General features: G+C 47.7%; 2 protein-coding genes across 4 annotated transcripts in view; both read right to left on the reverse strand.

Annotated features, from left to right (window-relative positions):
* Positions 1–4638, reverse strand: part of ARHGEF3 (Rho guanine nucleotide exchange factor 3) — a 303522-nt gene extending 298884 nt beyond the window's left edge. Inside the window, exon 1 of one of the 3 annotated variants that reach the window (XM_029243387.1) lies at positions 4564–4638. The gene's annotated coding sequence lies outside the window, so the exon portion shown is untranslated. Of the gene's footprint in view, positions 1–4066; positions 4151–4563 lie in introns of those variants that run through there. The other 2 variants (XM_029243386.1, XM_029243391.1) reach the window with 2 other exon arrangements.
* An 11667-nt stretch (positions 4639–16305) lies between these two features.
* Positions 16306–23044, reverse strand: part of IL17RD (interleukin 17 receptor D) — a 61811-nt gene continuing 55072 nt past the window's right edge. Inside the window, exons 10-13 of the mRNA XM_029244281.1 lie at positions 22599–22709; positions 21621–21805; positions 18341–19277; positions 16306–17380 (exon numbers count right to left, since the gene is read on the reverse strand). Coding sequence (XP_029100114.1) covers positions 17268–17380; positions 18341–19277; positions 21621–21805; positions 22599–22709 — 1346 coding nt within the window. The 3' untranslated portion in view covers positions 16306–17267. The remainder of the gene's footprint in view (positions 17381–18340; positions 19278–21620; positions 21806–22598; positions 22710–23044) is intronic.

Raw genomic sequence — 23044 nt, forward strand, 5'->3', positions numbered from 1 at the left:
CACACACACACACACACACACACACACACACACACACACACACACACTGCTATAACCAATGAGAATCTTGCATCAAGCCCCCAGGCTCACGCTCAGTTGTCAAGGCAGCAATTTCAGGAACATCATCACTCCAGGTCCCGCCCTCTAGAAAGGAAGGCACGAGCATCCTGGTCAACCAGGAGAACACACAGTGCTGAGCTCTTACTCCAGTCACCCGCTAGGATTTGGGGAGAAGGTGGGGGAGCTTCTGCCCACACGGCTCACTTCCCCTCTCCCTTCGCCAGGGAGACAGACCATGTCCAGGGCTCAAGAGCTGACTGGCCACACCAGGGGCTTGACCACAACCTTGGGTTTTATATGCATAGAATGGTCTTCCCCAAGACACCCACATGGCTGCTCCCTCTTTCAACTGGGTTTCTGCTCAAATGCTGCTTCCTCAGAGAGACCTTCCCTAACCTAAACCAACCCTGCCTCCATCCCAGCCACTCTGGATCCCTTTCCCCAGCTTCATCTCCTTCATCACACTGATCACACTCCCTGACATTATATTATAGGTCTAGTTGTCTGCTGTCCATCTCCATCACTGGGATGTGAACTCCTCAAGGGAGGAACGCTGCTGGTTTCCTTGACTGCTGTGTGGCCAGGCCAGAGCCCTCCCTCCAGAAGTGGTTCTTGAGCTGAGCTAAGTGGCTAAGGCACATGAAAAAAGCAAAGCTTGCCACCAAACCTCTCCACAGTGGACCCGGCTCCACTCCCCACAATGGTGACCTCCCACGCAGAAACTGACTCAATAAGTTAGAATCATATGTGAAAACATTTCGTTTTCACTCAAGTTTCAACTTGTATATGTGAGGTGATATGAATCAGGCAATATTTATACAAACCATGAAGATAATGGGTCCAAGGATGAATAATTTTTTTTTTTTTTGGCCGCACCTTGTGGCATGTGGGATCCTAGTTTGGACTGCTGGGGAAGTCCACCAAGGATTAATTTTTTAAAAATATATCTAGGAAAAAAAAATATATATATATATCTAGGGCCACAATTAATAAACCGATTAAGGAATGAATTGAAAAAATCCAGGGAAAGAACAAAAGAGTGAAAGAAACAGAGCTCCATACCCCATTGTCACCCACCCCTGCTGCCCAATGAGTTACAGGAGCCTGAACAATACAGATCTTGGCCTCGAGAGTTTCTAAGCTACTGCAGTTTTCTTTGGTGCCTCTTTGCCTCAGGCGCCCTCAGATGACATACGACTCAGTAGCACACTGAGTTTGGTCAGGGGCTCAGGAACCTTGGTGATGGCAGAGAAGTAAAGGCAGCTTTCTGGGATGGATGGTGATGGATGAAAGGATCAGGATGCAACGCAGACCAGAAAAACTGGAGCAGTAGCATGCAGAAGCCTGGAGACCACATCTCATCCTCATAAGAGGGGGTACGGGGACTATATCTGGTTCTCTGCACACCACATCTTTCCTCCACAAGAATGGGCTCTCTCTGGAAGCAACGAGTTCCATCTCACTGGAGGATTCAAGCCCAGGTTAAGCAATAACTAGGAAGAGGTGTTGTGGAGGTGGTTTAAACTGCAGGTTAAACTATGTGACCTCAAAGGTCACTGTAGCCTGGCCAGTTCCTTTGCATTTCACTACTCTTAAACCTCTCCAGACTCGCCTTGCTTCTCTCAGCAGATACTCATTCGTTCCGTCACTCAGGGACATCTATTGAGCACCTACTGTTGCTAGGGGCCAGAGCTCAGCAGTGACCAGGGCAACACATCTACCCTCTTGGATTCTACATTCTTCTGGGTGAAGACAATAAACCCATAAACAGATACATGAGTAAGACCATTTCAGGTAAGCACCATGAGTAAAATACAATGGGGGAATGTGACAGAAACTGCGGGGCTGCTTTGGACTGAGTGGTATGGGGAACCTTCTCTACAGAGGAGACATCTGAGCTATAGGGCAAGAAAGTGCCAGACATGAGAAGAAGTGGTGGAACAGTGTGCACAGCAGAAGGAAGAGCACGTGCAAAGGCCCTGAGAAGTCTCCTGACACACTGAGTTCAAATTCTCATGAACTGCATCCCATCCTAAAGGTCCCACCATAGGCCAACAGTTCCTAACCCCACCGCCTGCCTTCTTTCCCCAAATGACTTCTTTATCAGATCTTCTCAAGTCAAGGCAGACCTGAATTTTCCACTGGAAGGTGTGCTCTGCACAAGGGCACAAAGGAACATGTGTGCACCTCCACCTACAGGGGCAGAGGTAATGTTGACATCTCGACTCCATATAAACTTGGGCCTGCCCTGTATAGGGAGCAAGAACTTGCATCTTCCCACCAGCGGTTCAGGGCCCACATTTGTGGGGTGCGGGCCTTTTGCAGAATATGATGAAAAGAGAACCCTCTGGAAAAATGTACACCTGTGCTCCAAGCACCTCGCGTATATTTCAGAAGAGCCGCAGGTTCAGAATGCCTGTCTGTGGTTACCACTGCCAGAAGAAAAAAATAAACTGGTGTGGCCCAGAGACACTCCACTGATGGAAGGGACAATCTGTTAGAGGTGACTAAATGGAAGGGAGGAGACAAGATCAGGCCTTCGTACCCCTAAATAAACTCCCACATTCTCAGAGATTAGAGGATGTCAGCCTATCAGGGGGACCAAGGCCTGAAGGAATTCTGGTGAAACCTTATCCACTCCACCCCAGCGAGGGAAACATCCAATAACACCCCAGAGCCTCCAGAGAAGGTCCAAGACCCCATTTTCCAGGAGTGTCCTTGACAAAGGTCATCTCTAATCTCACATTCTGAGATACATTTTGCACAAGGCTGGTTAACCATAAGAAGTGTTACTACAAAGTCCAAGTATTTCTAGGCTGAAGGGGACACCGAGGCTACTGTGTAAATAATTCAGGTCATTAGCAGGGGAAGGGGAAGCGCCAAAAGCCTGCCCACCTACCTCACTGGGGAGCCCCATCCTCACTGGGATGCCCCATTAGACGTCAACCAAAATAATAACAAGAAGAACAGCTAACCAAGGTATAATTTACCTTGTACCGGGCACTACATTAAAACTTTAATCTTACCCAACCCTTTAAGGTTTGTACTATTATCATCTCCACTTTACAGGTGGGGAAATTGAGATACGGACAGGTGAAGTAACTTGCCCAAGACTACACAGCTAAGACGCAGACATAGCAAAACTCCTCTTCCACACCCCAGGATAGAAAGTGGTAACACCTGGGTAGTGTTTCTGCTCGTTCATCCACGACAGCTAACGACTACTGTTTGGCAGTTCTCGCACCCTCCCCCAGTGCTGGAGGCAAGCCTGCTTCAGGCATTAAATGGAGCAAGAGCCCTCTAGGAACAAGCCGCTCTGTTTCAGAAACGTTCAAGCCCATGATGAGGCCGCCGATAGTGCAAGCGTGGCTCTTCCCCGTGGCAAAGCCCCAGGGAACCTGACCAGGTAGGAACTACCACATTCAGAAAACAACTCACCTGTCTCTGACTAAGAGGGACCGAAGTTCACCTTAACTCTTTGGTGTCCGCCTCCCCCGCCTCTATCTCGGGATCCTCTGGCCGCGCAGTTTTAAAGGCGCAGCCGCGAGCACTACGGCTCGGGTGGGCCAGAAACCGCGGCCACCGCCCCGCGCGCCCAAAGCCGGGTTCCCAGCCGCGAAATGACCGCAGCCCTCCGAGCCCCAACCAGCAGCGCCCGAAAGGAAGCCACCCCGAGGAAAAGCGGCTGCGCCCCAAAACAGGTGGCACCTCGGGAACTTTCGCCCAAGAGTTACCAGAGGACCTAAGTCAGGGTCTCCGGCGCGAGCGGCAGCCGCTCCAGGCTGGTGGTGGCACCGCCTACCTAAGCCGCGCTCAGGGTGCCCGGAGCCAGAGAGCGCACATCGCCCGCTGCGGGCACAGGGATGGAGCGGGGACGACTTGGAGGTGGGGGTGGGGTCCCGCTCCGGCACGGTGGGTGAAGGTAGAGAGGAGCCAGCCGGGGAAAGTGTCCCACTCCGAAGGTCTAGCAGAGCAGCGGGGCTCCAGGCCAGCCGCCCACACTCACCTCGGCTCCCAGCACGGGCTCGACCGGCGAGTCTGCAGGAGCGAACCACAGCTACGATGGTGGCAGCGGAGGCTACGGGGGCGGTTCCCCGGGGCGGGGCGGGGAGAGGCCGGGGGCGGAGAGGCCGAACCGGCCACGTGGGCGGGAGGCGGGCCGGGGACCCCAGCGGGCGCCGCAGCCCGGTGGCGGGGTACCCGGACGCAGTCAGGCTAGGCCGCTGCTCAGCACTCCCTTCCCCGTGTCCTGCCGGCGTCCCGCGGAAGGCTAGGAAGGGAGGGGAGATCTGGCCCCCGGGACAGCCCCCAACGCCTAGTTCGGAGAGAATTTACCGGGTCGGGGAAAGGTTGCACAGCCCAACCTCCCGCTCCCGCTTCCCCCGGGGTGGCTCGCGGGACCGGTATCCGAGCGGGAGAGGACCGTGGCGACCCCCCAGGGGCTGCCCTGGCGGGCGAGCCAGAGCCTGCGCTAGGAGCCCCAGCCCCGCCTACCAGGCTGACCTTGGGCGTGTCGGGTCCTGCCCAAGCCTCACTTTCCTCGACTGTGGGGGTGAGATTGAGGACGAATCCTCGCGCACCCAGCAGGTTCTCAGGAAACGCCAGCTTGTGGGCAGACGCTGAGCTTGAAAAGATAGCAGCCAGCTGTGGCCTGGGTCTTCCGTGCTGAAATAAACATGGCAATCTAAATACTAAAAGTATTTTCTGTATTCATTCATTCTTTCATTCAACAGATAACTCCTACAGTCCTCAGAACCCCATAAAATCAGGAATAAAAAATGCCCTGCACACTAGTTACGGGCTTTTATGAAAGTATAAACCGTCATCATAAAAATAAAAAATTCATCAATTGTTTTCACGTGCCAGGTGTGCATTTTAGGTGCTTGATCTACTTTAACGTTCACAACAGCCTTGTGAGGTGTAGGGGTTGTAGGGGCCCACTTCTCAGGAACTGAAGCTTAGAAATGTGAGAGTGAAGCCAGCCCCCGGATAAGAGGAGAGAGCATCAGCTCAAGGGCTAAGGCTCTCGGTAGGCGTATCCTCCAGTAAGTGAATGGACCAGGCTCTGAGTGGACCTCCTCAACTCTCTCCATGGGGTGAGCTCTAACCCCCACCCCCTCATTCCACCTCACAGGAAGAGGCGGGATGTCGAGGGCTTCCTGTGAGGGACGTGTCCTGGCAGCAGCCGCTGGCATGTAAGCCTCCCAGCCCAGGCCCCTGTGACCAGCATGAGGAGTTCAGACCTTGCTCTGGTGCAGGTGAGACTTTCTTCCTTGAAACCCCTGTCTCTCCTTGCAGGCACTCATAGTGCTGGGTGGCCTCTTCCTAGCCCACAGCCCACCTTTGGGGCCGGATCCAACAGCTGCAACTTCATTCCACTACACCTTGATCCCAAACCCAGTGCCTCATGATCCATCCCTTTCCTGTTCAAGGATCACACACCCTTCCCAGTACTCCCACTTCCAAGGGCAAAACCTATATCCAGATCTCCCAAACCCTTTTGTTATTCTCCCTTCTCCACACCACGGAAGATCCCTTACTACAGCCAGCCACGTTTATTAAATAATAATAAAGGGCTTCCACTCCCTCAGCAACCCAGAGCTCGGCAGGCACTTCCAACCCACAAGTCGACACCTGCTATTGTACCCAGGCAACCTTGTCAGAGATAAAAGTTATATTTCCATTAGACTCCATTTAATGATTTGAGCGTCTGCTACGTGCCACACGATATGCCAGACTGTGGAGAACAGCAGTGACTCTGTACAAGGTAGACATAGTCCCTGACCCCACGGAGCTCACAGATGATGTGGGTACAGTCAGACCCGTGACTGAGCAGCTTAGGGAGCAGCATGTGGTCAGAGACGCACAAGGGAAGTGCTGGCCCTGATTCGAGCATAGAGAGGCTTCCTGTGGGATCTGGGTTGGAGAGAACAGGAGACATGGAAGCCCAGAGGTGGAAGAGCACAGGGCACCCTTCTGGAAGTCCATGGAGAGGGGCAGGTGGCGGGGAGAACAAGGCTGGAGGGGCCTTGGTGGCCAAGATGAGACACTAAACCTTTACCATTGAAAGTTTCAGGCAGAGCTGATGGGTTTGCACCAGCCGCTGAGTGAGTAATGGATGTAGTGGGTGAAAGTCTGCTGGACACAGCAAAGGCAACATGCATTTTTATTATTACTAGGGGCAAACTCCTCTATTTCCTCTGTTTTATAATTCAGGGTTTCTGGAAATTAGAACAGATCTGCAAGGTTATGTGGACTAGAAACAAATCAATGTAATCCCACAAGGGTTTATATGCAGTGTACCATCCCCCCACCCCACTCATGCAACGGGGAGGGTGGGGAGGACTTGGTTATTGGGCTCAAGTTAGGAGACTGTTGGAGGAAGAGATGATACATCCAAAGGGAGTCCTTTGGTGGGGAGTGTAGAGGAAATAGGCAGGAAATGTGGGTCACTATCCATGGAGTTGGGAAACTGGTGGAGAGGCCAGAAGACACTGATGACCAGCCACCTTTTCTCCTTGAAACAGTTCATGAGCGCCCATTCTTGAATTCAGCTCCATCTCCCCTAACTCTGAAAGAGAGGGTAGAATAGGACCAGAGCTGTTACCTCACTGAGTCATCAATTGGGAAAGCTGAGGTGTCTACCGGGGGTCCCCACATGGATGAGGGAGTGATGAGCTATAACTGATGACAGGCAGGAAAGCCATGGTGAGGGGCTGGGACAAGGCACCAGGCAGCACAGTCGGGGAAAGCAATCTCTTGAGAAGGCATGACCAAGGGCAAGGACAGCAGCAATGGGCCATCGAGTGCCCACTGGGTACCTTTAACACTCGTTGTTGTGTAAGGTCATACATTTAAACCCCTCTGATGACATAATACCACTCGTATAACAATGCTGAGAGAAGTATAAAGAATAAGATAAAACCCAACCACAATCACACCACCCAGCCTTTCCCTTGTCATAAAATATTCTTCTACAGCATGATTGTTAAGAGCCGCCTGGTGTATGAATGTGCTGTTGGTCTGTGGTATGAATGTGCCTCTTCTTATCATCAGTCCCAAATGGTACTTGGTTTGTTCCTCATTCCTCAGTATCAGAAATAATGCTTGGTGGTAAAAATCTATGCACAATTAACTTTGATGCACATTTCTGGTTATTTCCTAAAGAAAAAATGCTAGAAGTGGAATTACCGGAAGGGACATTAAACTCTTCTGCCCGTAGCAATGTACAGATGCCACCCCCTCCTTTTTTTTTTTTTCTTTTGCTTTTGAAAGGTGTGGAGCATCCATTTGATGAAGCAACACTATAGCCTTCTTCCCCAGGGGATGGTGACACCTGTGAAAGGATTAAGGTGTTGATCTCATTTTTCAGACCTAAGCAATGCTCTGCTAGCAGCTAATAAAAGACTTCTTTGAAAGCAAGTCCTTTCTGCTCTCATAATCTGGGTTAGAAGAAAACCTGAGAGGCAAGGCTGAGAGTATAAAGGCTCCATCTGCTTTATCCTCACAACCACCCCATAAGGCAGGTGCATTTTTACCCCCATTTGACAGATGAGGAAACTGAGGACTGGGGAGATGAGGTGACTTGCCCCAGTGACTGATCAGTGGTAGGGCTGGGGTCCCAAGCTGGTTAAAGAAGTAGAACCCAAGTCCAACCTAGGTGGAAGGCTTAGGCAAGGGGCACAGTTTGCCCTCAAGGAGCAGTTGTACTAGTTGAGCAAGAGGGTCTGGCACATAATCACAGGAGCTGTTCCATTAGGCATGTGCCAGGACCTGGACTAGGGTGGACAGTGGTCAAGGAAGATTTGACTGCAAAGGAGGGCTGGAGACCTAGAGAAGGAGAAGAAACAGGCAGAAGAAACAGCCTGGGGAAAATGACCCATGGCAGGACTACAGGAGTAAGGAATTTCAAATTCTGCTATGGCTATAGAGAAGAAAGACACACACAGAGAAAAGAGGTTGGCAAGGGGCTAGGTAATAACTTTGCGGTTTACCTCCAGGGCTATTGGCAGTTTCAAGCAGGGAGTGACAGCTGATCAAGTAGCCATCTCCTGTGAGGGTCACAGCCCATTGCCCTGCAGAACTGAGTACTCCAGGAGACAGGAGCTCCACTCCCATCACCTAGCCAATCTGCTACCTAGACCAGGGCTGAGGGAGACATTTAGGGGATCACACTTTATAACTGTAAACTCTTAACCTGCCCCAGGTGACCACATCCCCAAAGGCAGGGGTGCTCACTGTGTACTAGGCTCTGTGCCCAGAACTCTACTTGGCTTCACATTCAAGCCTCACATCAACCTGATTAGGTACTGAGATTACTTACTTCCCAGATGTGGAAACTAAGTCCTAATCAGGTCAAGTGACCCACTCAAGGTCACACAGAAAGTAGCCAACTGAGATCTAATTAATCTCAGACAACTGAGATTAAAGCCCTGCTTTAATCACAATGATTTAAAAAATCTTGCCAATAATAATGCACGTTTATACACACGTGTGCAGGATTTTCAAGTACATCAAACTTCAGGTACACTAACCAAAGGCATGACCTGCTTGTATTTGCATTCTGTCACCAGGCATGCTTTGGCCTTTCTTTGCTCTGAGTTCTCCCTGGCCTGGCCTTGCCTGGCCTGGTGGGAAACGTCTATGATTTGTCTGGAAGCTGACATCTGCCCACTCCCTGGAATGTTTCTGACCAGCAAGAGCAGGAAAGACCAGGAAGAGCCATCCTGATCCTGGAGGACCATTACTTTATCTCTGCCCCCCTCCAGCTTCTAAAACTTGGAAAATTCCCGAGCACGAATTGATAGTCAGTTAGAGAAACAATCCCTGCTTTTGTTCACATCCAGAGCAGGGCGTGGTCATCTGGCACAGGGACCTTGAAGCAGGAAGTTCAGAGAAATGTCTGTCTCTATAGGGGCTGAAAGACGACTAGGGAAAATAGAGCCTGGTAAATGGGACATCAGATGTGAGTACACAGTCAACTGTCACAGGCTCTGTACAGTCAACTATTAAGACGCCCAGGGTTCCTGCCTTTAATTTTGCTAGGAGGACCTCCCCCTCCCCAAGCCCCATCCCTTCCTCCCAAAACAGTCAGATGCAGACCCACCCTCTTCTCTTAGGGGAAAGAGATGATTTAACTTCGCACTTGACAAAATCCCTGGGCTGAAGCTCCCATCAACAGGGAATTGTCTCCCACCCATATCCATATGGCCCCCAAATAGTCCAAGACCTGCTCTTCCACAAAATGAATAATAGCCACTATTTACCATGTGTCTAGCACTTGCCAAGCATGGCCATGGGTGCTTTATAGACCCCCCAGCTCATTTAAGCTTCACAATAACCCAATGTGGTGGGTATTGGTCCCATCTTACAGATGAAAAAACTGAGACTCAGAGCAATTAGGTGATTTGCCCACAGTTCCATACTTATAAAGAGGTGGAGTCAAGACGGCAAGGATCATGTATATCTTACTCATTACTGTGTCCCCAGTACACTCTTTAGGCTCTCAAATACAGTAAATATTGTCAAAGATTTTATCACCTATAAATGTGAAAGATGGTGTAAAACCCCTCCAGAAAAGAGGCCAGGGAGCCAAGCCCACTGATCTTGCATTATTTTTCCTTAATCTCAAAGACGAGATTTAAATTTTATATCATTGCAAAAGGCCTTACCCCATGTTTGTATCCCTCCCTCCCTCCATTGCATCCTCTATCTATCCTATTCTTGGACCACTTCTGATTCTGTTCCTGTAGACAGAAAGGACAGGGTATGCTGGGGGTAGGGGTAGAAAACAAATATTTATTAAGGACTCACTATGCCTAAGACAGTGAAGATATAATTTATGTCTCCCTCCTCATCCACCTCCTTAGCTTATCGCCTGTAGTCTCTTATTCAACTAAACCAAAATTAAAAATGTTTTCTAACTAAAGCCTGCAAGGGGAAGCTGGTCTTTGCTACCCCTAAAGTTTGCATTTCTAAAACAAAGTGAATAAAACCAGTGGTGAGGTCCCAGAAATGTTGGCAATTTTAAGAACCCTAAACAGCTGTAAAAATGGACTCTGCTTTCTAATACCATGGTAAAAATTAGGGCTTCTTGTGCTATCCAAAGAGGATTATTTTTCCCCACTAACAGAAAAGAGGAATTCACTTACTGCAGTATCTAATGAGATTCTTCCAATGGAGTCCTTTTAGATCCATCTGCTTAACCTCTAAACCAGATTTACTCTCAGCATTTGGATTGAGGAGGAAACCAATTCACTGTAACTTGCTACTCAAGGTTCGTTCTTCTCCTTATACATTATGTTGAGAAACGGTACAGCCCATTGATTAGGAGTAAAGGATGATTCAATCAGACGTATGAATCCCAGTGCTGCTGACTTCTTCTCTGTGCCCTCGGCAAAGCTACCCAATTCTGGGCCTCAGAATCTCAAAAATGAGACCCCAAAGTTGATGTACACCAAGAATTTAACTTACAGAGCATTGGGCGCACAGGAGATGAGAGAACTTCTGTCGGAAGAATGAACAGGCACCTTCTTCTTTCTGAATGACAGGAAATTTGTGGCTCCCAAATTTCAGTGTCCATCAACTTCTTTTCAAATTTCAAATTTCTGCAAAGAAAGTCCATTGTTCTAAGAGTCAAATGTCTCCTTGAGGTAAGTATCCCTGTCCCTGCTCCAGACGCCACGGAGACAACAGGCACCTGCCCAATGGAGGGGGAGGTAAAGGGTCAAGGGCAGCAGGTTCACTTTCTCTAAAGTACAAGACAGACCAGCCACCCTGGCCTCCTCACCCTGCATAATCTCTCTCCTTCTCAGAAGGAGAGCCCACAGAAAATTGTGCTAGGTATCCCAGCTATTCAGGAAATAGGAAACATGATCTAGAAAAATGAGCCACCACAATCTTAAAACATTTTATTTGATTCAGAAATTCTACGGTACAAAAACATTTTACAAATGTCAGCTGTGGTCTACTATTTACAGAGTTATGTACAAATCAAATAAGATGATAACATTTTCAATGTAAAAATACAGCATACTGCTACAGTCTGCCAGTCAGTGCTCACTACTCCACCAAACCTCACAAAAGAGAAACTTAAAGATGAAACAAAGACAATGGCAATAACCACTGTTCCACAGGCTTTCCCCCCAGAACATAGTAGCAGGGAGCTTCTGCAGTGAAAAACAAAACAAAACAAACCAACAGTGAAAACAGAAGTTACCTACTCTCTAAATGAATACATTTGGTTTTTACAAAAGTTTTTGCTCTCTCCAAACTCACTACATTTTTTTCTTAAGACGGAAAAAAGACGCTTGTTAAAAATAACATACGATTACACATTAGCATCATCCAATTGTAACTTTTCGTCTAATGACTGGAGCAGCCAACTTTGTCTATGTCACATACAAACAGAAGATAGCTTCTTTGAATCTTCTCAACTGAAATTGTCTTTGATAAATCATCACATATGCAGTCATAATGGTTTGCTTTTGTCAGACTTCTGCTTGTGCAAACCACAGTGCTTAGTCAGTTCAGAGCTATGGCTCCAGCCCTTTAGAAATGGAAAAGCTCTTTGAGGAGTCTGTGGTCCTCGCTGAATTTTGGAGAGGAGCTGAAGAGCAGGAGGGAAGACAACTGACCAAAATTCCCAAGAGGTCCTCACTCAACCTCTTAGCAAATTAGCCCTTAGCAACTGCTATTTCACCTGTGGCTAAACTGAAGCCTGCACCAGTTAATAATACTGTGAGTCATGAATTAAAAGTAATGCCTAGAGATACATAAAAATAGAATCCAAAAGCGGAAGTGAGGGGTGGTTGCCACTCAGAAGGTAAGAGCTGGTCTTGAAGAGTATCTTGAAGAAGCTCAGGAATGACATCAGACACATCAGGAATAAGCACCAAGTGTATAAACACAAGAGGGGAAAAAAACCCATATATGATAGAAGACTATTGCCAAGAAAAAAAATTGTGGTAATCAACTCACAAAATGAATTCAGGTGATATACCATTTTTTAAAAGTGCCTTTGTATTTTTAAGTAGTAAGAGAAGCAGGGTACCTAAGAATGTCTCTGTTAATCCCCATCCTGAGCTTGGCCTTCACAAGGCACCAATGTGAATAAGGCACCACCTTCTATTTGGGCAACTAAACTGAGTGTGAAGCTGAGAAACAAAAGAGCAGTGAAAATTATTAAGCCCTTGGAAAACAAGAGCTGTGAGGAATGAGTAGGGGTGGGATTATTTATCACTGAAATAAAAACACCAGAGCGATGACTTCACTGTGGTTTTCAAATACACGGAAGGTGACCAGCTGTTCTTTTCCCACTACATGCTGAACAAAGAAAGGCTGGTTTGAATTTCTATAAGGAAGATGTACAAAGAACTATCTGATCAGCAGGGTAGGTTACAGACTCTCCTTCACTGAAAATCCAGAATCCCATCCACAGCCACATGTCTGAAATAATTCATGCACAGCCTGTCTGACACCAGGGGGGTACAGGCCAAATAATTCAAACTTTCTCTCACCCACAAAGCTCTGAAATCGGAATCAAAGCTATTGGCTTACAATCAGACTTCCTTTTATTTTCACCCTGACCCTGGAAAGGAGGTGACATAGTAAGGATGACCCAACACCCATAAGGACTCCTAACTGATATCTCCGTATACAGTTGCACACCTCCAAAACAGATCAATTCACAGATCATTTAAAACAGAAGACAAACCATACCTGGCTCTAGTGGACACTCAGGATTCCTTGCCCTACCTTCACAATGCCTGCTTTCCTTATTAGGTCTTGGCTTAAGCTCAGAATTACACATCATCTATAACAGTGATTAAGCCAAGAGCTAAAACTATAAATAAGGTCCTTCAGGTTGTGGAGTTTAAATGAAATTGCTCCAAGTGTCATATTTTTTAAATTGGGAGAACACAAATCTGATTTTGAAATAAACAACTGGCTTGTCTTTTTCTTAAGACATCATGAAGTGTGAAGAAGCAAATATATTCACAATCATATCAAATTTCTTTAGGGGAGCAATGGGTAAAAAAAGCAATCTAGATCCCAGCTGCATTTAGTAAGAGCATTTTCAGGTGGCACCAGACATCTGTAATTACCATGGATGCCTTTCTTTTCAAATCTTATAAGTAGAGAGGGCAAACTGAGAGCTACTGGGCCAAATCAGGTCCACCCATCTGTCCCGTTGGGCCTGAATTCGATTTAAAATTTTGTTTTTAATTTAGTTGTCAATACTAAAAAAGAATCAGAATCTTTCATGTAAACGTCCAGATTCTCAGGTTCTCTTGAAAAACGGGACAATCAGGAAACACTGCATGGTCACAACTGACTGGACTGGCTGCTCCCTGTAGGTGGGACAGAGGGTGTCCATTTGCCACAGTCCCCACTATGCCCTACTGTCTCTCTGACACCGAGAGAGCATGTCACTGCCATTTATCATCACCCCTTATTTATCATTACATTTGCTATAGTGGGGCCCCCTGAAGGAACAGCATCTGTTAAATAAGAGCAGCACTCTTTACCAACAATATAAAAAGAAGAGGCTAATAATCTTGTCATTGGCATTGTCCACCTCCCTCCAATAAAGACCCAAAGAGCCAAATTAGTGTTGAGGTGGTTGGGGACTGCAGGGTTTTCTCTCTTTAGGGAGGAAAGTGTGACATTTCTTCTCCGGGAATAAAATAGCCTTTTCCTTCCTTTGTCTCTTTTAAAGGAAAAGATACTCAACTCTGAAAAAAGGAAAAGTTCTGAAAATCACATAACCCCACAACTTTGGGGGGACAGTTTTCCTGTTTATTTGTGCTTAAATGAGGTAACCTGAGACCAGGGTTTTTTTTTTTAATGACACTAGTAGCTATAAAGTAGCACGACTAAACTTTGACAAACGTACATGAACTTAAATTACTATATATTGATTCCAACGATGTCATCATTGCCTAGGACATTTTTTGAACTTCTGATCTGGGACTGTCCTCAGTTATTAATAATATGTCAACCAAAAACTCTGTCTGATGACTTATTGCCCCATCTCATTTTGGGCTCAAAATACTATTACCTGGCTGGGTCACCCGCCTAAGTACCTGGGCCTGGACCTGAATGACTTCTCATTCTCTCCGGAGATCGATATGCCTCAAAGGCCCAGGGCTCAGCCCTCTAGAGGACTCCTGCCCCAGTATGACTGGGCTGGGCCCATCCAGGTAGTCCCTGTTGCTTGTAGCTGACCTGAGAGAAGAAGACACCTTTTCCTGGGCTTTCACCTCCCCGGTCACTCTCTTAGCAAAGCTGACTGTGTCAAATGCTAATGCGTCAGATGCGTCAGATGTGTAGGGCATTGGTGAGTTAAGATAAACAACTAGCTCCCTAACTTCAACTACCTGCACTGGTCTCCTGTACAGAGGACACCATCAGAGCCACAGAGCCTTTTACTCTCAGGATGAAGACGTTTCATTGAGATCATCCCTATATTCTAGTTCTTGTTTCCCCAATGTCTAAAAGCCTGTGACTTGGCAGAACCTTTATCTGAATTCTGTCCTATCATTTTCACTGTCCACTCCATTTGTGAGTCAAAAATGCAGCTCTGCTTAAAATAAATGTTTTACTCCCGGCATGAGATGGGAGGGTTAAAAAAAAAAAAAGTGAAACTAATATGGCAAAACCAGGAAGTTGAACTTCTCAACTATTCAGAGTTGGGCATTCATACTGTCGTTTCGATACTTGGTAAAATAGAGTTTGATTCTGCTGAACATCACAATCATTCGTATTTCAAAATAAGTACCCAAACCCTAAATCCAAACTAAAGCATCACCTCATTTTTGGACTATCACAATTTTCCCTTCTATTTTCATAATAAGTGAGCTTATTTACCAAGCTCGCTGCCGACGCTCATGGAGCCCAGTTGATGTTTCCTCTCCAGTCCTTCACACTGTCTCTGGGGCCACTTTCTCAGAGATGCCTCCTTTCATGTGCAAAGCTGGGTATCTATCCTAAGGCAGCACCTAATGGTTCCTTTGGGGCATGCACCATTTCTTGGCTTCAATAAGAAATCACTGTGAAAATGTTCCAAAGTGAATTTTCTTACATTAATAGGACTGACCAATCTCCTTCACAGAACATATGCCAACAATAGAATGGCAGGACAGTCACGTGTGGGCAGGAGCTCTGTGCTCATCTCAGATTCCACAGTGACAACATGGAACATCTCTTCTCCAACAAGATGCCTGGTTTTATGGGGGAGACAGTTCTGCAGCCCACTTGACCCTCCCTCAGAGCAGCTGCAGGAAACTTGATGCCAGAGAACAGACAAGCACGTTCTTCTCCCAAGAAGCTGCCAGCTGCCTTTACAGAGCGGGGAGTGTGGCATTTGCATCAAAGATAAACACAAACCTCTTCTTTCCATCAGGGGGGCAAACCTTCCCTTCCCCACCTGCTGGGCATGAGCCTGGAAGGAAAAGTCCTGCCCTCCCTACTTCCCACCCGGCCTTGGGATGTTTCTCAGTGTCCCCGCTTAACACTGGTCCTATTTGGTGAAGCAGTGAAAACCAGGGTCCCTGGTAGGGGTGCTGAGAAAACAGGGTGCCAAAATCCAGCAGCATCTATGAAAAAGGTGGAAAAAGACACTCACTCCCGCTCAAGGTCACGAGGAGGAGGAGGGAACAAGTCTTTTCCCTTTGGAAACAAAAATTCTGTACAGAAGTCATTCATAAAAACAGAACATTTACTTCTCCTTTTTAAAGCAAATTCTTTACTCTTAAGTTCTCAGTACCTATTTTTGGCAGAATGGAGCACAAGAGACATCTTTCATTGGGTAAGTACAACAAAAACAAAGTGAAACCTGATTCACAGGCTGGGCTGCGGGGGGGAGTACTTTAAGATTCAAGAATTTAATGATTTCAGGTCCCGTGTCTTCCAAAGATGATACTCAAAGAGCACACTCATCTTTGTAACAATCCCTTCCTTTTCACCTTCTTAAAAAGAGGTTTGGGGCTTCCCTGGTGGCACAGTGGTTGAGAGTCCGCCTGCCGATGCAGGGGACACGGGTTCGTGCCCCGGTCCGGGAAGATCCCACATGCCACGGAGCAGCTGGGCCCGTGAGCCATGGCCGCTGAGCCTGTGCGTCCAGAGCCTGTGCTCCACAACAGGAGAGGCCACAACAGTGAGAGGCCCACGTACCACAAAAAACAAAAAAAAAAAAAAAAAAAGAGGTTTGTCATTAGTCAAAACAAGTTCAGCAGATTAAGTGACTACCACCTCCACCTACTGCCGTATGTCAGTGGATTCTGATCCCTAACATTCCGGACACAGCTTTAGACCAGAGGCCAACCAAAGCAAAAATTACAACTTCCAGTAATACAGCCCAGTTGGGTATCAGTCTCTTAAAAATAAACTTCCAGGCACCAACATCTGAGATTCAGCACAGTAAATATAACCACGGGAAACCTCACAGGGAGATCTGGCCCCTCCATGATGCCTATTCAGATCAAGATGTGGCCCTGGTGCCTTCTGCACATTGACCAACCCATCTCAGAAAGAATGGTCTACATGGTCAGCCTGGCCCTGCGGCTCCCTCCTCAGCCAGATATGCTACCTGCTAATACATAAAAACTCATTTTTATGAAAGGTGATTGAATATTCAGTCACCTTCTTGACCTTTGACTCAGAGCTTTTTTAACACCCATGGCATTGTAAATGGTACCATAAATTCCACGTCAAAAATGGAAAAGAACATCATCTGTAACAACATGGATTCCAGAGAGACTGGCACTTGATTTCCATGGCTGTAGTGGCATCAAAAGTGCTTTTTCCACAAAGCATTTCAAATCAAAGTAGCCAGTAGTGAATAGGCAAAGTTTGCACAGATAAATTAAGTCTGAACAATCAGTATGGGTATTTTCCTGTTTCTCTTTACATGTTTCCTCCCTACCTCTCAGAACTGGCTCTAATTCAGTCTGACCCAACATGGCAAGCTGCTGTCAGACATAATGGACATGCCTTTCAGAGCTCCACATGGTTTCAGAAAACTGGAGACTGCCAATATACCTGGTAGAGAAGAGAGGCAAGGACAGCAAGTACTGGCCAGGATTTCACTCTGAATATCCTTGTAAGAGACCTCAGCTCCAAGTGGGCCACACACCCAGAGAGACGAGCTGGGGAACCAGAGAGAGGCGGCAGCTAAAGTGGCAATGCTTAGACCCTTCGTTTTGTTACAAAGGAGCAACCGTGTGGAGTTCACCAGTGTAGCTGCAGCAACCAGGTTCTGCTTTGCATGCCCCAGAGGCGAGGAGCTTGGAAGGAAGGGCGGGAGGGTCCTCCTCACCTAAGAAAAGAAGAGAGGGCAGAACCACACGTCATTGCACTTCAGTGGGCTGGACACTCAGGCCAGAACGAAGCTGGATCTGGGTTTGAACCACTCACTCTGTACAAGTGAGGCAGGCATCCCTGTCAGCTCAAGACTGCGCATTCTCATCCTGCTAACAGGTTCTAGTTCCCTTAGCTGAGGATCCAGGGTTTGCATGCATGACTCCAACTAGTCATAGGCACAGTAAGAGTAGCTCCAGACAGCATCCTGCAAGGGTTCCCTGGGGAAGCAGGCCCTCCTACCTGGAGTCTGCGCTGAGCTAGAATGGAGAGAATACTGTGCCCTGTGAACTCCAGGTTCAATACATGTGGCTTTAAAGACTTGGGAAGGTGGGGGGTGGTGAACATCACAAGTCCCAACAAAGATACAGGTCCACAGACCCTCATCTGACACCCTTGGGGACCAATGTGTTTGGTTTGGTTTTACAGTATTTTTTTTTAAGTCTTTATTGAATTTGTTACAATATTGCTTCTGTTTTATGTTTTGGTTTTCTTGGCCACGAGGCATGTGGGATCTTAGCTCCCTGACCAGAGACCTAACCAGCACCCCCTGCATTGGAAGGTGAAGTCTTACCCACTAGACCACCAGGGAAGTCCCGGGCCCAGTGTGTTTCGGCATTCAGATGTTTTCACAGTTTAGAAAGGCGACATAATGAACATACTGTATATTACATAAGATGGTACCAGGCAGCTCACCATAATTTATCAACAGTATTTCTGCAGCTCACACATGTGAACATTCCCATTACCTGGGATCAGTAGAGACTATGCATGGAGTTTTGTTACTTCCCATCGGGCTGCCGAATAAATTTGCACCGAAATTAGCAAAAAGCTTTCCTGGATTTTGGACTCATGGGGCAAGGCCGTGGCCTGCATCAGGAACGCGACCCACCGACCCTCCCGGCTCCGCGCGCCTTACCCAGGCCTGATGAGGACGACATGCTCTCCGTCAGCGAAGACGTCTCCGTCTGGTCCGTGGAGAGCCCTTCCATCAGGGGCAGGGACAATTCGGACGAAGGCACGGACGAGTCGTAGATGCCCGAGTCCCGTGGCATGTCCGAGGGGCCGGCAGCTTTCACCGCGTGCAGCAGGGGCCGCAGGACCGCGCTGGCGCCCGGAACGGGCCCAGCCTCCGCGTCTTCGTCCGGAGCGAACTGCGGGCCCTCAGAGTGCGGGTCGGCCGGCGCCCCGGAGCCAGCGGCCTCGGCCTTGAGACAGAAGTCGCTCTCCGGCCCTGGCTTGCACAGGACTTCGTTTAAAACCAAGCCTGAGTCAAACTTCTTCAGAACCGGTTCCCGGTAGCGGAGTGGGGGGAGATGGAAGGGAACAAACCGCTTCTCAAACCAGTCAGGCTCCTCGTCGATAAACTGGTGCATGTTGCAAATGGCGACGTATAGGGAGCGGCCCGATTTGCTCCGGAAGTAGTTCCTCCTGCTAATGCGTCCGGGGTGCAGCCCCGGCTCCTGGGGGCTGAGGTCCTGGGAATGCAGGTGGGAGCAGAGCTGGGGAAGGTGGTCCATGAGTTTGTACTTGGTGCTCAGGTCCAGGACACCGGGAACGTCTCCCTCGCAGGAATAATCGAAGTAGACGGCGATGAACTTGCTGAGCGCCGTGGATGAGCTCTGCTTGGCTTGGCGGAGCTTCTCAGCGATGGTAGACACCGCCACCAGGAAGAGCTCCCCTTTCCCCGAGCCTCGGGCACCTCCTTTGTGCTTGTAGTTCTTCTTGTCTACAAAGTATTTCATGCCTTTGGAACACACCACGATGATGAACTGGGACTCGTGGATCTTCTGGATGACCCATTCTCTCTGCCCTTCTCTGCAGAGGCTGAAGTCTTCCCACAAGTCCAGAGTGACCTGGAAAGTGAGCAGAGAACCTCACTCACCTATACAGCTTAGAGAGTCGAGTGACAAGAATGGGAATGTTACGAGAAGGGCACATCATCTGCCCCAAATCATTACTAGCACTGCTATATGCAGGCTTCGGGTTGCCCAGTTCCAAGGAACAGCTAACACTCCATGGGCGACCGTCACACACAGGCCCTCTGTATCATGCTCTCATTTTAGCATAATGTGGGATCGTTACCACTCCCACCCTACAAGTGAAGAGACAGAAGCACAGAGCGTCTAGCAACCCACCGAAGTTACATATCACATGTGGGGCCTTCAACTGACTTAAAGTGTGATAGGGGGCATGGAATACAGAGGCAGTGGGGGTGGGTCTATCTGATGAGAGAGGCTGCCTGGATCGGGGGCAGATCCTGGAGAGAGAACTGGAAGGTGGTGATAGATGGGTGTGGGTGAGGGATCTCAAAGTGGGCTGGGTTCAGGTCTGGATGCCAGAGTCACCCGCCCAGGCTGACTCAATGACAGAGTGTGACTGACAAAGAGGACCTCCCTGGCCTCTCACACAGCCCTGGGGTCAGCCTGCTGTTTACCAGGTGATCAGTGCATGGAGAGGAAGATGATGAGCTGCCATAACATGGCCATTCTGGTTCACTCACTTGGAGTGACCGGCTCCACCACTTCTCAGCAGTCTACAGGGCCACATCCCTACGAGGCCCCTACGAGGCCTTTAACCCCAAGGGGAGGTCTCATAGGGAGTCTGGGGTGGGGCACTGACAAAGAAAAGAACATAAGGTATGCGTGGCCCCTCAGAGGGCTTCACCTTCTCAGACCATCTTCATCTGATTCTGCTGAAAATGTCTCGGAAATTATATCAGCCTCTTTCCTTCCGTAGTTCAGAAATTAACTCTCAGTGCCTATGCCTAAACGTGGCAGCCACAGTCCCTTATGTGGAAGGGGGCTCTGAAATGACTTTGCCTTCCTCTTTTGCTCTAAAGTGTTACCAAGGGAAGAAAGCCCCCAACATCGCTCCAGTTGCTGAAAATAATACTGAATTGTCTTACATTTTCCTTAATTCTCACTAACATTACGCATTCTGAAAGCTAACTGGGAATATATACCAAGCACTTTAAAAATGTTCCTATCTGACCCAGCAATTCCATTTCCAGGTATCCACCACTGGAATGGGGCAAAATTGAAATAATGAGATGTTTAACAGTTTGAAAAAACTCAAATATGGTGAATCATTAATACGGATCAAGAGTCTGTTTAAAACTGCTGTTTACAGAGAACTGCTAAGAGTGTAAAAAGTTACTGAGTGAAGAGACAGAAAAAAATAATTCTAATCCATCCAAAATCCAGAACTATATGTACGAGTTCATCTATGCAGAAAAAGACTGAAAGGAAATACAGCAGTTTTAACTGTGGTTCCTCTATTCTATAGGTTAAGATTACCATCCATTTTGAAATTTGTCATCCTTTTCTAGTTTCCAAATTTTCTATTACACTCATAACTGGAAGGCTTCCCCCCGCCCCCGAGCCTAGTCACTTACAAAGTAGAGCAGAAGGGTTGTCAGTATCTGAAGACTGTGTGTCATCTGCGGGTCCGCACCAGTTTTTCAGTACACAGGCTGATCTGCCAACGTCTAGACCTTCATATATTAGGAAACCCGGCCAGCCTTGTAAACATGCTTAACTGACACTAGGGGACAGCCTCACCATGTGGAGAGAGTCTAAGAAACCCACCAGTCCTCAGTTTCAAAGCACAAATAACTTCCAATCACACAATTATTGTACAATTCTTGCATTTGTAAGAAACAGTGTGCCTTCCATGAGAGCTTCAAACTTCACTCTAAAACGAACACTATGACATTATAGAAAAGCTACATATTAACAGCTGAACTCAAGAGAACAGGCAAGAAACCAGAGGAGACCATTTGAGTACTTAACATATTATTGTTTTCCCTTATTAGCCAAGCTCCCCCCCCCAAAACTGTCTAAACTCGCCTCTTTACTTGTCATTCTCTCTTTGACCCTCCAGTGCTCTCCAGGATGTCTTGAGTGACCTCCTCCCACCGGCCCCATTGCACGCTCCCAGGGCAGCTGCCATTTCCTCCACCATCCTGTCCCCCATTCCCCTGAGGTCTTTTTAATGCTTAAAACACTTCCTGCCAGGTGGGTGCCACTCAAGGCTTTTGAGCAGGAGTATGTCAGGGTTAGAACTAAGTGTCAACAAACATTTAGTGCTGGTGATGGGTAGGCCAGGCTGAAAGAAGAGTGCAAGGCTGACCCTAGTTTGGAAGCTAGGCATTTAGCACATGTGCCGCGCAGAAAAAAAGACTTTAGATTCCTCACCTCACAGCCACAGAAGTCCTGGAGGAAGTAGGCAAAACACTGGACGACGTTCATGTGATTCTGGCCATCTTTACTGGAATAGCAGAGGAAGACCTTGGGCCGTGGCCGGAGCCTCTCCCTGGGAAGTGCCGTGATGTACGTGGAGGACTCAGAACTCTCTTCATCTAAATGTGAATATATATTTTCTAAAGTGGAAAAGAAGATAGGGTTGGCGCCCACGAGCAAAGCTCTGTCCTGTTCCCTACGACTCGGGACCTAAAATACTGTCTTCAAGAAACAACAGTCACCATGTCACCTAGAGCACTCCCAGCTCCCTAATTCCACCAGCCCCTTGGGTCCCCTCTGGGAATGGGACAGCTAGTTTCTGCAGTGGAGCCAAAAATGGACAAAATTTGTTCTTCACCTGAAACTGACCTCGGACAAGCCCAGAGCACTGCAGCACCACCCCACCCTCTTGCAACTGAGTGCGCCTACTAGGTCCCTAAGCATCAGCAGAGGGGGCCTTCTTCAAAACAAAAAAACTTTCATTGAAGGGTTTGTGTTTTTTGTACAAATTACAAAGGTTAAAGTCCATAAATCTTAAGAGTACACCTCAATAACTTTTATCTAAGAATACACCTGTGTAACCGCCACTCAGATTAAGATATATTTCTAAGTTCCCCAGAAGCTGCTCTCCCGACGTCAGACTTTTATTAAGTGATAAAGCCCTACCTCTTCCCTTACTCACACCTTTAGTCTTCCTTTATGCTCTTGAATTTACCATCCTGAGTTTGAGAAGAGAAGTATGCCTGTCCTTTTAGTGGCTCCTGAGGTTAAAAGTCAAATTTTTTAATTCTGGGAACTATAGCAGCCAGGGAACTCACTCCAGGAGCTGTGTGGCTTCCCAGCCGCCTGCCTGGAGGGACCAAGTGCTCCCGGTCTCCCTCTGTTGGCCCTAGACCTGCCAATATGGGAAGAACACACCACACAAAGATATACCTTGCTGCTTCTTGCGGCACATCACCGTGAACAGCGTCGCAAATGCCGATATGACAACCAGCGGCACAGTGATGGCAACAGCTCTGATGGGCCCAGCCCATTGGGAATACACTGGGAAATTTCAAAGGGAAGGCTTTTAGACTTAAGCAGTATAACAGGTTCAAAGAGAAACAATTTTTTTTCATTTTTAAACATAAGCCACATAACAGGTTCTAAGACTCCTTGACCACTTTTCTCTAGTACCAATTTGGTGATTATAAAAGTATTCATTTTAAAAGACGGTAGAAGACAATTCAGTAGTTAGAGTCTGCTGAGACAATAAATACCTTTGAGTGAGAATTTGCCTAGGGAAATCTCCCCTCCCACCACTTTTCTTCTGAGGACAATTGACTATTTATTTGGTCCCAGCAACACACACAACACCCTGGCTTTGATCTTCTGGGCAT

The sequence above is a fragment of the Monodon monoceros genome, unplaced genomic scaffold (genome assembly GCF_005190385.1).
Source record: "Monodon monoceros isolate NGI ecotype Baffin Bay Population unplaced genomic scaffold, NGI_Narwhal_1 Super_Scaffold_3, whole genome shotgun sequence".
Taxonomy (NCBI): Eukaryota; Metazoa; Chordata; class Mammalia; order Artiodactyla; family Monodontidae; genus Monodon; species Monodon monoceros.